Below are 12937 nucleotides of genomic sequence, written 5' to 3' on the forward strand. Positions count from 1 at the left end.
AGAAATTTTTTTTAAAATGAATTCACAAGGAAGATCGGGTAGGTGCTGGGTGAGGGAGAGCCTCTGAGGGGGCCCCCCAAGGCGGGGGCCCCGAGACAACGGCCTTCCCCTGCCTAATTGTAGTTACGCCCCTGGCGGGACAACCCAAACTGTCTCAATATTGTGTAAGAAGAGGTATTATAGTTAAACCACTAATTTTGCTTGTAGGGAGGTACTGTACCTGGAATTCCTCTATCTGAGGGTCATCAGTGGCTGTGCTGATGGGAAGATACGCATATTTAACTTCCTGACAGGAACCTGCCTGAGGGTGATGAGAGCCAATAGCAGAGGTGACCCAGTGGTGTCCTTCTGTGTTGTAGAAAACCGGTAAGTTGGGGCTATTATTTCCCAGTATTGCGCACACTTTTAAAGGGAGAAGGCACATAGCCTTCTTAGGACATTTTGGATTATCCTGAGAAACACAGTATGTAATTATAAACATGCTTACTTCAGTGAGAAGTCTCATGGAACTTAAGGCTTATTCCTGAGTAACTGACATGCTTAGGATCGTGGTGTTAGTGACATATCAAACCTTCTAAATATGATAAATAAATATTTACTTCAGATTCATAACTGAATAAGGCAGGACAAAGTCCTTGGTCTTATGAGGGAGGGGCCCCACTGGTTGGGAAACCCTCTGCTCTTTGCACTCCCCTCCTGCCTCCCTGACTCCGTGGCAAGCTTCATGGAGAGTGTGTGATAATATTAGCAAAGGAGTGAGAGAAACGGCATGCTCAGGATATTCTGTTTGGGGGCCCATCTTCACCTTGTACCTGGGCCTATTTCAACCTTGTTATGCCCCTGCCTAAGCCACCTAATGGCACAGCGGGGAAAAGACTTGCCTAGCAAGCCAGAGGTTGCCGGTTCAAATCCCCACTGGTGTGTTTCCCAGGATATGGGAAAGGATATGGAAACACCTATAAAGGTGTTGGATATGGGAAAGGATATGGGAAACACCTATATCAGGTAGCAGCGATATAGGAAGGTGCTGAAAGCCATCATCTCAGACTGTGCGGGAGGAGGCAATGGTCAACCCCTCCTGTATTCTACCAAAGAAAACCACAAGGCTCTGTGGTCGCCAGGAGTCGACACCGACTCAACGGCACACTTTACCTTTATGCCCCTGCCTACTACCTTTCTCTCTTCTCATATCTGGAAATGAATCTACCTGCTGTAATGCTTTGTAATACTGTGCCTCTTTCTTCTTAATTGCTGCTGTTGACCATAGCGTGTGTTTTCATGATTCCTACTTCTTCTAGCCTGCTGATCAATGCAAAGGGCAGTGTTGTTTTGTTCCAGTTTGATGAGGTGCAGTGGGACTATACACACTCCACTGAGCGACTAATGCAAAGAAAGGAAAAGGGCAAATCTGATGACCCACCTTTCATAATAAAGCCATCTCCGCATTCACATTCTGAGCGACAAAAACGGGCGAAGAAGAAAAACTGGAAGCTTTACAGGACAGAGGACGTTCAGAAGCATGCCATGATTCCGTATGTTACCCGCCGGTCCACCAGAGGATCCACAGCCACACCAGGTACAACATTCTGCCTCTCTTCCCTAATTATAATTTTATGTTGTTGAATGAAGACTTTTATAGAGGCTATTCGCACGGGCCCCACTGGGATAAAGTCCAATCCTGGCAGTGCCTCGGCCCAAGCCCTGGGATTTACCCCAGGCTTTAATCTGGGTTCAAGGGCACGAGTGCACCCTTAACCCCAGGTTTGGGGTTCTGTGTGTGCAGGCAGCCTGTGCACACACACAGCCCAGCGGCAAGAGGGAGCTGAGGGAGGATCCCTCAATATACCAATATACCGCACTCCTGGCACAGTACATTCAGAGATGCCAGAGGACTTCCTCCTCCAGCTCCCTGCTCAGCAGAGTCTGGATGGGAATGGAGATCATGTGTGGGGAGTCAGGCAGGAGCGGGCCTCCTCGCCAGCAAAAATGGCCATGTGAACAAAAATATATATATATATATTATTTATTATTTACGTTTATATACTGCCCTTTGTCCTGGAACCCCAGGAGCACAACAATTTAAAAATAAACTAAAAAGACACAATCATACAATGTCATGTAAAACACAGCTACAAACAGCTCAAAGGCAATCAGAGTCTCTATTTAAGTATTTATATGAGTGTGTAGGACAGTAAGTAAGATGTTGAATGGAAAGGAACAGTTGGATAAAGTCTTCTCCTTTTCTGAAGTTTTCCCATGGCATTTGAAGGCTTGTAATATTATGGCAGGCAGTCTTTTCTTTAGAGTACTAATGATGTGCACTGATATGTTGATTGCATTTGATCCACACACACTGCATTTGGCATGCAATTAAATGATGGTCTGATCCCCCAACATTCCATTCAGGGCATACAGAAGTGAGTGAAAAATTAACCCAGCTCATTACATAAACATTGAGCTGTGCAAAATGGTCAGAAATTAGATTATTCCTTTCACTATTACTACAGTATAAACTGAACTTGGTCCACATTTTGACATGTTTAGAGAACTGAGTGAATTGGCTCTGAAGACTCTAGAGAACTTTTAGGCAGTTGCTGGATAGAGATAGATAGATTTGAAATGCCCCACCATTTATATTGAATATCAAGGGAGTTGATAATCTAATGCAGGGGCTCCCAACCTGTAGTACTCCAGATCAGGGATTCTCAACGTTGGGTCCTCAGATATTATTGGACTTCAACTCCCATAATCCCCAACAGAAGGCCACTAGGGCTGGGGATTATGGGAGTTGAAGTCCAATAACATCTGGGGACCCAACGTTGAGAATCCCTGCTCCAGATGATGCTGAACTACAACTCCCATAATCCCCAGCCACAATAAATTGTAGCTGGGGGTGATAGGAGTTGTAGTTCAGCAGCAACTGGAGTAAAACAGGTTGGGATCCCCTGATCTAATGGAAGGATTTGACAGGTAGTTTGATGGATTGATGGCAATAGAATTGTAGTGACAAAACATAGGCTCTCTTATCTGTCCAGATGAGAAAAATGTTGCCAACATACTTGTAATATGTTGTAAAGGAATTTGGTGCATTGGTCCTAGGGATGGGCCATGACCGGTCCGGAGGCCATTAAAAAGGCCTCCGGACCAGTCCTGACCTGGGCGGTCCGGCACTGGGGTGGGGTGGGGGTACCTTTAAGAGCGGCGGGAGGGTTTACTTACCCCTCCCGCCGCTTTCCCGCTTGCCGCCATAATCTTAAGAGTAATTGGGGCGGCAGGACACCTCCCTGCCGCCCTTTCCCCGACGTTGCTGGAAAAAACTCCCAGCAGTCCTTTGCGCGTGTGCGCAAAGTGCAAAGTGCAAACGTGCGCGCGCAAAGGACTGCTGGGAGATTTTTCCAGCAACGTCAGGGAAGGGGCGGCAGGGAGGTGTCCTGCCGCCCCAATTACTCTTAAGATTACGGCGGCAAGCGGGAAAGCGGCGGGAGGGGTAAGTAAACCCTCCCGCCGCTCTTAAAGGTACCCCCCCCCCCAGTGCCAGACCGCAGTTGGCGGTTCCGTGCACACCCCTAATGGGTCCCGCAGCAATCAGGGACATATTCCTAGCAGCCAAATAGCACATTCAAAGAGAAGGGGAGAGCAGCGAAAAACACTCCCCTTCCCCCTCTTTGTGCATTCGGCTCCTCAGCAGTGCTCTGGGCTGAGCTCCAAAGCAGCCTCTTTGTGAGCATGCAACTCCTGTTCTGCCCTTCTAATACTGCGGAACATGTGAGCCAAAAACTACAACACTAAAATCCAAGGCAGGAATAAAAACAACCTTTCTCTTGATAAAAATACAGATTTCACAACAGACATTAAGTTTCAGCAAGGCAAATAACCCTTCAAAACAAGAGCTTGCCATAAAGGCAGCAGCGGATACATGGGCCTGTCTGGACAGGAAACTCTGTCTCTGGTGCCACCTAGAGTTATAAAACTTCCTCACATTTTGGAACCATGGGGCAGGGGGGTACACATTTTTTGGTTCTCTTTTTCTTCTGGGGGCAGGGAAATGGAAATTAGGAGAGGGTAATCTAAATATATGAAAAATGTATTTCTTCATCAGTTCAAAACTTACTGTAGTACTTTTGGAACATATAATGAATTATATATAGCACATAGTGTATTTACTTGAATAAAAGATGACTATGAATTTAAGATGCCCCCCTTAAAAAATACAGGATATACATACATACAGGTTATATTCAGGCATTTACCTGAAAGGAAGAGGACTCTAAATTTTGGTTTCTGAGCTGCCTCCAAATGGTTGCTGTCCTTCTCTCCCTCATTCTTTCCCAATATTCCTGGTTCCAGCCCCACACCCTTCCCTCTCTGCCCGCATATCCTAAATCAGCCCCACTACTGCATTTCCCTAAAATCCTGGTAGCAATCTTTGCATGTGCAGCTATGTGCTGTGTTGTCTGAGCTGCCATTGCCCCATCTGTGTTGTCTTGAGTCCCAGCCCCCTCCAGTGGGTCATCATCTCAGGCATTATCTCTCCAGGTATGATAGCATCCATCACATTAGAAGGGCCTTGGCTGGGCATGGGGGTGGGTGGAAACCCCAACAGTGTGTGTATATTAAAAGTGGGGACACAATAGGGGAACACAGAAGCAAAAATATCACTTGGGTGTTGACCCTGAGTAGAAGGAATGGATGCTGCAACTACATTTGATTGCCCTCACCTCATTCCCTGATGCTTCAGCATCTGCTATAATGGGAAATCACTGATTGTTTTCTTGTCAGAACAGAATAGAAACTGGATGCATGGTAGATCTTTGTGAGGCCATAACGACATATCGGTTTCAGCTGGATAAGGCCTTTGGTTGTCTGCACACACAGTGGTCATTCAACATCTCTGCTGAGATCTCCATGATCTCAGAGCAGTGAGAGGAAACCATGTAGTTAGTTAATGCCTTTGTGGTTGCAGTGTCTCTACTCTTGATTAAGTCGTTTGGAGAGGCATGAGGAAAAATAGCGAGAGAAAGACTGTGTAGTCTTTCCCTAAAGGTTAATGAAGAATGCAATTGTGAAAGAATGGTAATAAAATTTAAAAATAATAAGGGCAGGGGAAGATCATAATATTAAAACACTGGCTTCTGCTTTAAAAAAAAGATTGCACAAGGTGAAAAGTGTTGGACCTTGGAAGCATCAGCTCTCGGCTGCAATGTCTCATAGTGACTAAGGGGTGGGGTTGGGGGGTTGGGGTCATGGATAAAAGTGCTGGACTCTTCCCCTCTTTGTTCTTCCAGTGTTAGTCTCCATGTTGTCTCTCCAGAGATGGCTGTTTGTTTTGGTCTCTCTCTTCAGCCATGAGCTTCAGCTGAAATTAAGCTGCAGGCTTTTTCACAATTATTTGTAACCTTTTCTTTAAATAAATCCTTGTTCTTCAATATGAAAGAATTGTCTCAAAGCCTCTTGCTTTGCTGCATTGTCACCAAGCTGGTTTTGCTTTTCTATTTGGGGAATGAACTGCCATTCTTCCCCTACAAAAAGAACTGGAAGAAAAGTGTGCTGAGATGTGGAAACAAGGGTGTGTGTTGATGTATCATTGGGAGTCAGCCCTCCCATACATCACCACCAACACAGGTAACCACGCTTCTACAGATTTTGCTATGGCCCTTCCAAACCATTTCCTCATGCAAAATCTTTCCTTTCCATATTCAAGTTAGGAAAAAACTAGTAATTAAACACTGGTATTCCATGGAGTGGCACACAAATTGTGATAGGTAAATATGTGATTGGCAAAACATCATCATGACTGCCAGCAATATTGCCTGTAGGAATCAGCAATGAAGATGGAATAAAGCACTAGGGATGTGCACGGAACCGGGCGGGGGTAGCTCGAAGGGGTCGGAGGTAGGATTTTAAGGGCGTGGGAGGGTGCACTTACCCCTCCTCCCGCTTTCCCCCCGCTGGTGCTGGAGTTTTGTAAAATCCTTTGGGGCGGCAGCATACTTCCCTGCCGCCCCTTCCACTTCCGGCTGAAGAGGAAGAAGGGGCAGCAGGGAGGCATGCTACCGCCCAGAGGGATTTTTAAAAACTCCGGCACTGGCGGGGGGAAAGTCAGGGGATGGGTAAGTGCACTCTCCCCCGCCCTGAAAGCCCTACCCCCCACCCCCGCCGAACGTTTGAACCGGCCAGTGTTTGAACCTGTTCGGAGGCCTGTAAAAAGGCCTCCAAACAGGTTCGTGCACATCCCTACAAAGCACCATCTAGAAAGGTTTTTTAAAATTCATTTAAGTAAGCTAGATGATTACGATTGCAGCCTAAAGTGATCTTTTCTCTTTCAGCCCTACGTTATGAAATGGTGCAGGAACCTCCTCCTAGGACTAGCCAGAATATGCGAACATCCCTAGACTTAAGGCCAAGTGAAAGACAGAAACTCTCTTTTCTTTTCAGAAGAAAGGAGCAGAAAATTGATTCAGATGCTGAAAAAGGCGATTCTGGTATGGAGCCTTGGTGTATTGTTTAGCTGTGTTAAAAGATGCGGATCCTTGTATCTGACTTTAGGCCCATGGAGAGGATTAGTATAGTTTAATAAAGCTGAATAAAATAGAATGAGCTCAGGTAGGAGATGGGGGGAAATTGATTACAACACAGCAGTGAAAGAATGTGAAGCTGGAAACAAAACAGAGCCCAGAGGCTGTAAGCAATGTTGTAGGTCACACAGATATCAAATCCACGTTCTACAATCAGTCTTCTTCATCCCCTCATCACACTCCTGCTTTACATAGAAACTATCTGGAATAGTTATTGCCTTGCTACATCCCTTCTCCACTTAAAGGTGGGAGGCAGCTTATTGGTAGTCAGTACTTTTGATTTTATCAGCAACAATGAATTTGCCTCATCGGAGCTTCTCCAAGGTACTTACTCTCTCTCTCTCTCACTTGTCTTTCTGAAAATAGATGATGAATCAGGATACGAATCTCCATCCTCTGCCTCCTCATTTGGCCAGACTTCTGAGACTTTTGTAAACTACATAAAGAAGAAACCTTTTGATGCCATCACTAATGACCAGATACTGCTTAGCGTCAGCACAATACATCATGCCTACAAGATGGACCAAGTCAGTGTCAACACGGCATACAACATGAAGATCAAAGATGCTTGGGGGCCTCTCCACATCCAGCAAGATCAGCCCAAAATGATTCAGGCTTCCCAAAGTCCAAAGCATCAGCAGACGAATCCATCAACCCAGCTGACACAACTGAAGACTGTCGGTGGCACTCTAGGAATGGAAAGGCTTTCTGCACCCTATGAAACCAAAACCCTACAGCTCAACTTAAAGAATTCCCTGCTTGGGGATAATGTGACATCTTTCATTCCTGCCCCCACTCTTACCCGTTCCAAGTCATGTAGCAGCTTATCAGGAGAGAAGAACATTCAAACCTGCAAGACAAAAATCCCATCTCCACCTAAGAGCGGGAGACAGCTTGTTGGTCTCTTTACGACCTCCACTGAATCTCTCAAAGCACCCCGAATGAAGATTGCACAACCTGATATAGAAGCCCGACGAACAAAACTATTTTTTGCCCACACCCCAAACCCATACCGGCTCAATTCTGGGTTCAAGCTCTTGACAACACACCAAATGAAAGAGTATGAAGAAGCAAAGGTAACTGAGTATCAGGTAAACAAGACAAAAGATAGAGCAAACCGACAAAAAGAATGTAAGAATGCCTGGTTAAGGAAAATTAAAGGCCTTCCTATAGATGATTTCACCAAGGAGGGCAAGGTCTTTGCCCCTGAACTTGGAGAAAATGTTTATATCTGAGCTTAGCTTTTCAGAGCCACCTATTAGCCCTTTCAAATAAATAAACACAAACCACAGAGTTGGCATTGGTGGGTTTAGGGGCTCTTTGAATTTTTGACCTCCACTGCATCCCCTTTTGGAAGACTTTGGCAAATGCTATCCAGTTATTTAGACCTTGATAGTGCTGAGAAGGTGAGTCTGTGCTTCTGGACTGCATTCAGCAGGAGTGGGCTGGCCTTGCTTTCATCTTCAAGCAAAAATGCAATACAATTTTAAAATGCTCCCAGTTTCTGGAGAAAGGCTTATAAGCATGACACTGCAATGATTCTGCTTGTAAGATTTTCTCCAAAGACTTGGTATACACTCATAGTTCAACCCAAAGATGTCTAAACGTGGCAGTTTTGAGGACGATTTCCAGGTATCTGAAAGCCACTACTGACTGATACATATTCACAGAATAAAGAAACCCTGCAATAACAGCCCCTTAAAATGATATCTGCTTTGTACTGAACCCGATTCTTGAGTGAGTTGCTTTACATGTGGGTCTTGTTCACGCCTGACAAATACACACAGAGAGGCGCTTCACATGATTAGTATGATGCGCTGTCAGGGTTTGTGCGGGGAGAGTGGGCTTAGCCCGCTCTCCCCGCATGGCAGGGAGCCATCTGTGGGCGGCTGGATTGGCTACCCACACGGTTGCCGGCTCCATCACGGAGCCGGCAGGGGCGGCGGGGATCAGGGGCTGCGTGGCTCCTGGAAGTCCCAGGATGCCCCGTGCAAATGCAAGCGCTCCATTAACCTCATTTAAGGGCAGGGTTTCCTAGGTGGGCTAGTCCCCACAGAACCACCGGGTTCATGGATGCTTTCCAGTGATTGTAGGAATAGCCTCATGGTGTAGCCATGTGTTAGCAGGTAATTACTTATATAACAGAGTATTTCAGGAGGTAACTCACTCCCATTATAGCAGAAGTTATCAGTCTCAGGGGCAACATCTTGTAAATTATAAGCATGGAGATTCATGTAAGGTTAAACTAATCTACTTTATTCAGAAGTCCATGATGTAAAGAAAGACCTATATCTAGCCACTGGCTACATGGTGGTCAGAGAGAGACTTAGAGAAGCATGGTGCTCAGAGAGAGAGCCAGAAGCATTGTGGGAAGAAGGAAGTCACTCCCAGGAAGTTCCATCCTGAGTCCATTCTATCCATAGAGGGGTCATACAGGCAGAGATAAACAGGAAAGAGAAGGAGACCTTAACTAGCTCTACTCCCAATGCCCCTAGTGGTCATTAGGGTTACTGGTACAAAAGCTTGATGCCATCTGGAGCTGGATCTCCAACACAATGGACCTTGCACATTTGCTCCTCTGCAATTACTACACTGAAATCCCGAAATTCACCCTTTAAAAAGAGGCTTGCCAACTTCTGGCTGTTAAAATCTCCTTGGCAGGAAGTTCAGCCGATCCATCTTATCCTAGTGCAGAATAGCAGTGATTTAGCGTGTCCACCATTGTCACCTTCCTTGTGTGGCACAGCCAGTACAAATCATACAGGATGGCAGACCATGGGATAACACAGTAAATTTCCTTCAGAGAATTTATGTCCATTCATAGAAGAGTGAACCATTTTGAAGAAGACAGACCAAATGACCTTCAGCTTCCCACAAAGCTTTAAAGAAATGGAAGCCCCCTCTGTTCAGTAATATGTAATGCTAGTTACCCCTGTTGTGTGTGCTTATGCCATCCTGACATTGATATAGTGACTTAAACTATGCATAGGCCAAATTACACACATTAAGCCCATTCGCACTACTGGCTATACCCAGGTAGGGCAACCCTACCTGGATACAGCCTGGTCGCTCTCGATCCTAGCCCTTTGCGAAAGGGTAGCCTGGGTTTTTTTACCTGGTCTAATAGTGGAGTAGAAGGGCACAAGTGGGCTGCCTGCAGCCTGAGAATTCGCAAAGCTGAGCGGCAAGAGCATAGCATAGCATAGCAGTGAGGCCCCCCCCACTCTGGATTGGGGCCATGGCAGGACAAGGCTTAAAGCCTCCCTCTTCCCACACCATGATCCCAATCCTGATCAGCAGTTTCCGATGCATGTTATTTATCAAGGGATAGATGAACACTTTGGGCCTAATAGTGGGCTTAATATAAGGTGCTGTTTGGACCGTAGTTAAGACTGTATATCGATCAAGAATCACAGCCTTGTGGTGATTCTACTGAATCCATTTCATGATCCAGGCCAGATCTGGAACAATACTTAAGAATAGTTACAACTCAGTCCAGTTCTAGACCAGGGTGGTTCCCAGAGAGCGAGTCTTATAATGCAAAAAGTGGAGTAGACGGCAATGTTTTGTTTGCCAAATTCAAACCGCAGTTGAAATCTATTGTAAGCAACAATGGGGAAATACATCTGTTTTTCTGCAACACATAAGCAGTGCTATAGGACTACAACACAGCAACAAAATCTGAAAGAAGGCATAGGAAATGTGAAGGGCATTTTGCTTACAGCACAGGGACAGTGTAGGCAGTGCAGAAGCACACTTAAGGGATATGTTGTAACACTGTAGTAGTGTGCAATCTGGAAAGTGCACAGGAGGCTTTACACACAGGGCTTTTATTTTGAATATCCTCTGGCATGGAGTGTGCTAGTCCACATATTAGCTGTATTTCCCCCGAAGTCCCTGTGGGCTATCAGGGAGCAGTGCAGACAGGACTCTGTTTCCCCCCGAATCAAGGCTGCGCCTTCTGGCTTAACCTAAAGTATGTCCAACTTTAAAAAATCCTCTAGTTTCAGTGGCTTTTGGTGGGGGGAAACCCGAGGCTTCTATTTTGCCCTGCTGCTTTCTCTTTTGATGGGTGGAATGGCCATGCCAGTAATTCGGAGTATTCAAAACTCAATGAAGAGGAGTTTACATAGGCTTTAGATATGCAGAATGGATGCAACCTGAGCCTTTTTGTCTGAGTTGATTCCATTAGCCTGCATTTTCTTCATGACACAGAGAAAGCAAAGCTCTGATTTCTGCTTTAAACTTCCCTCCCTGATTCTTAAATCATCTGGGGGTGGGGGTGGGGGTGGGGGCAGGGAGGAACATGAGTTGATGAAGGCAGTCACTCACAAAGGCAAGGGTTAAGCGTTCTGCTGTTTGATCCAGCTTTTGGCAACTTGTCATGCCATCTTCCACTGTAGCTGTCAAACTAACAGCAACAAAGCTCTCTCACTCTCCTCTCTGATGTGATTTGTGATTGGTTGGAGGAAAAACCCAGAGTAAGCCAGTGAGAACACAGGAAAAAGATCACAGGGAATGCGGGGAGGAGCCGATGGCTCTATGGATGGTCCATCTAATCCCCCGAATTAAATTGCCTCGAATCTGCTCCAAAGCAGATTTGCTCTTTGGATACCCCAGGGCATAAAGCCATGTGTGAATAAATTCCTGGTGAGACAAATAGAAAATCAGCAGGAGAACAGGAAAGCAGGCTGGATTGCTTTGCTGTGCTAAACAACAAAAAGACTTTCATCATTAAATTCTTGATGTTGTTGATTGTACTTCACTGCCTAATCTTTGTGGGCCACAACCCTTCATTCTTTGGATTCAGCAAGCCTTAGGCTGCAACACCATCATACAAGATTCATAAGCCCAAGTGTTGCCTCAAACTCTTTATTTCATTGTTGCTCATCATGGGTATTTTGTCAACTGATTGTTTTGGCTACACTCCTCAGAATGAAGATAACCACCTCAGTGGAGAAAATATATTTGCCCAGCCACGTGTAGTAGACATTTCCACCTCTTTTGCTCAAATATGAAACTGATAAAAACCAGCTGGGTGTTTTCCAGATTAGACCCTACAACAGAGTTACTACGGAGCTGCTAAGTGTACTTCCGTACTTGTTCCAGTGTTGTGACACCGCAGTCAGCAGGGTGCCATTCACATTTCCAATGCCTCCTTTTGGATTTTATTGCTGTGGTTTAGTACTGTAGCGTTGTATGTCTGTTGCAAAAAAGCAACTGTATTTCTCCGTTTTCGGGTGGGTACAGCGCTGTTTTGGTGTTGTAAGTGGTGTGGTGTGGACAGAGTAATCGATGTGGATGTAACCGTCGCCACTGCAACCACCCTCGCTGCTGCCCATGCAGCAGCAGCTTTTGCCCCCCTCCCGGCTTCCCTTAAGAAAAGCAGCCACACGGGCTGTGGCAGGGATACTGCTCTGTCTGCGGTGACGAACGTCCTGAGCTCCCTTCTCTGCCTGCCAGTTCGCCAGAGAAGCCCTGCAGAAGCTTGATGGAGGGAGTGTGAGGTGGGGGAGCTGGGGTCCCACAGCCCGGCACAGCCTGGCTCCACCGAGCTTCCCTGGAGCTGACGGGCCAATGGCTGGGCCCTTTGCAAGCCCTCTCCTCCTTTCAGGCCATAAGGGCGCTTCGTTCAGCAGCTGGAGCGCGAGTCCTCAGGTCTGCCTTTTGGCTACCAAAATGGGACAAAGACTGGCCCGCAGGAGGAAGAGGAGGAGGAGGCCATATCCCCCCAGTTTGATGGGGCATGCAAAAAGGAATGAGGGGCCAGTCGTGTCCAGATGGCTGCGAGAGGTGCAGGAGGAGGATACCGGTGGCCACTAGGAAACTCTCCCGCCTGCTGCAGGGACTGACCCCTGCTGGACGGTTAAGATGCACACCCAAAACAGGGTGTGCAGGGGTGGGGATTGACCTCACCACTCCTTTCCTCCTCACGAGGAGGAGCGGCGTCTGGAGAAAGGCATCCGCGCGTGGATTCCAGCAACCTGCTCCTTCCTCAGAAGCTGCTCAGTGCAGCAGGGGGCGGCCACCTGTCTGGCAAGTGCCTGTGGGGCTGCCACCTGCCTGCCACCAAGCCTCACTACTGGGGTGCCTCCAAGCTGCACACGTCTGGGACCTCACAGGGGGCTGAGGCGGAAGGGAAGGTGGGCTTCCCCTCCTCTACACAGTCCCTCCGACTGTTTGCGGTGTGGGGGGGATTCCTCAGGATTTTTTTTTTTAAATTGTTCGCTGGGGTTTGCGCAATTCTCAGCTTTCATTTGCTCCCTACGTCATCATCCCCCGCCTTCTCTGCAACTTCATTGGCCCAAAATGGGGCATGAAGAGCACACAGCATGGATGGTTTCTGCTGGGAAAACACATTG

At 46.7% G+C, this 12937-nt stretch overlaps 1 protein-coding gene across 5 annotated transcripts in view; it reads left to right on the forward strand.

Moving 5' to 3' along the window:
• Window positions 1-8271, forward strand: part of FBXW10B (F-box and WD repeat domain containing 10B) — a 35596-nt gene extending 27325 nt beyond the window's left edge. For 4 of the 5 annotated variants that reach the window (XM_053292259.1, XM_053292260.1, XM_053292258.1 and 1 more), the window contains 4 exons: window positions 208-366; window positions 1299-1576; window positions 6327-6482; window positions 6942-8271. In XM_053292259.1, the coding sequence (XP_053148234.1) occupies window positions 208-366; window positions 1299-1576; window positions 6327-6482; window positions 6942-7810 (1462 nt within the window). In that variant the 3' untranslated portion in view covers window positions 7811-8271. Of the gene's footprint in view, window positions 1-207; window positions 367-1298; window positions 1577-6326; window positions 6483-6941 lie in introns of those variants that run through there. The other variant, XM_053292262.1, reaches the window with a different exon arrangement.
• The last annotated feature ends 4666 nt before the right edge of the window (window positions 8272-12937 follow it).

The sequence above is a fragment of the Hemicordylus capensis genome, chromosome 2 (genome assembly GCF_027244095.1).
Source record: "Hemicordylus capensis ecotype Gifberg chromosome 2, rHemCap1.1.pri, whole genome shotgun sequence".
Classification (NCBI taxonomy): domain Eukaryota; kingdom Metazoa; phylum Chordata; class Lepidosauria; order Squamata; family Cordylidae; genus Hemicordylus; species Hemicordylus capensis.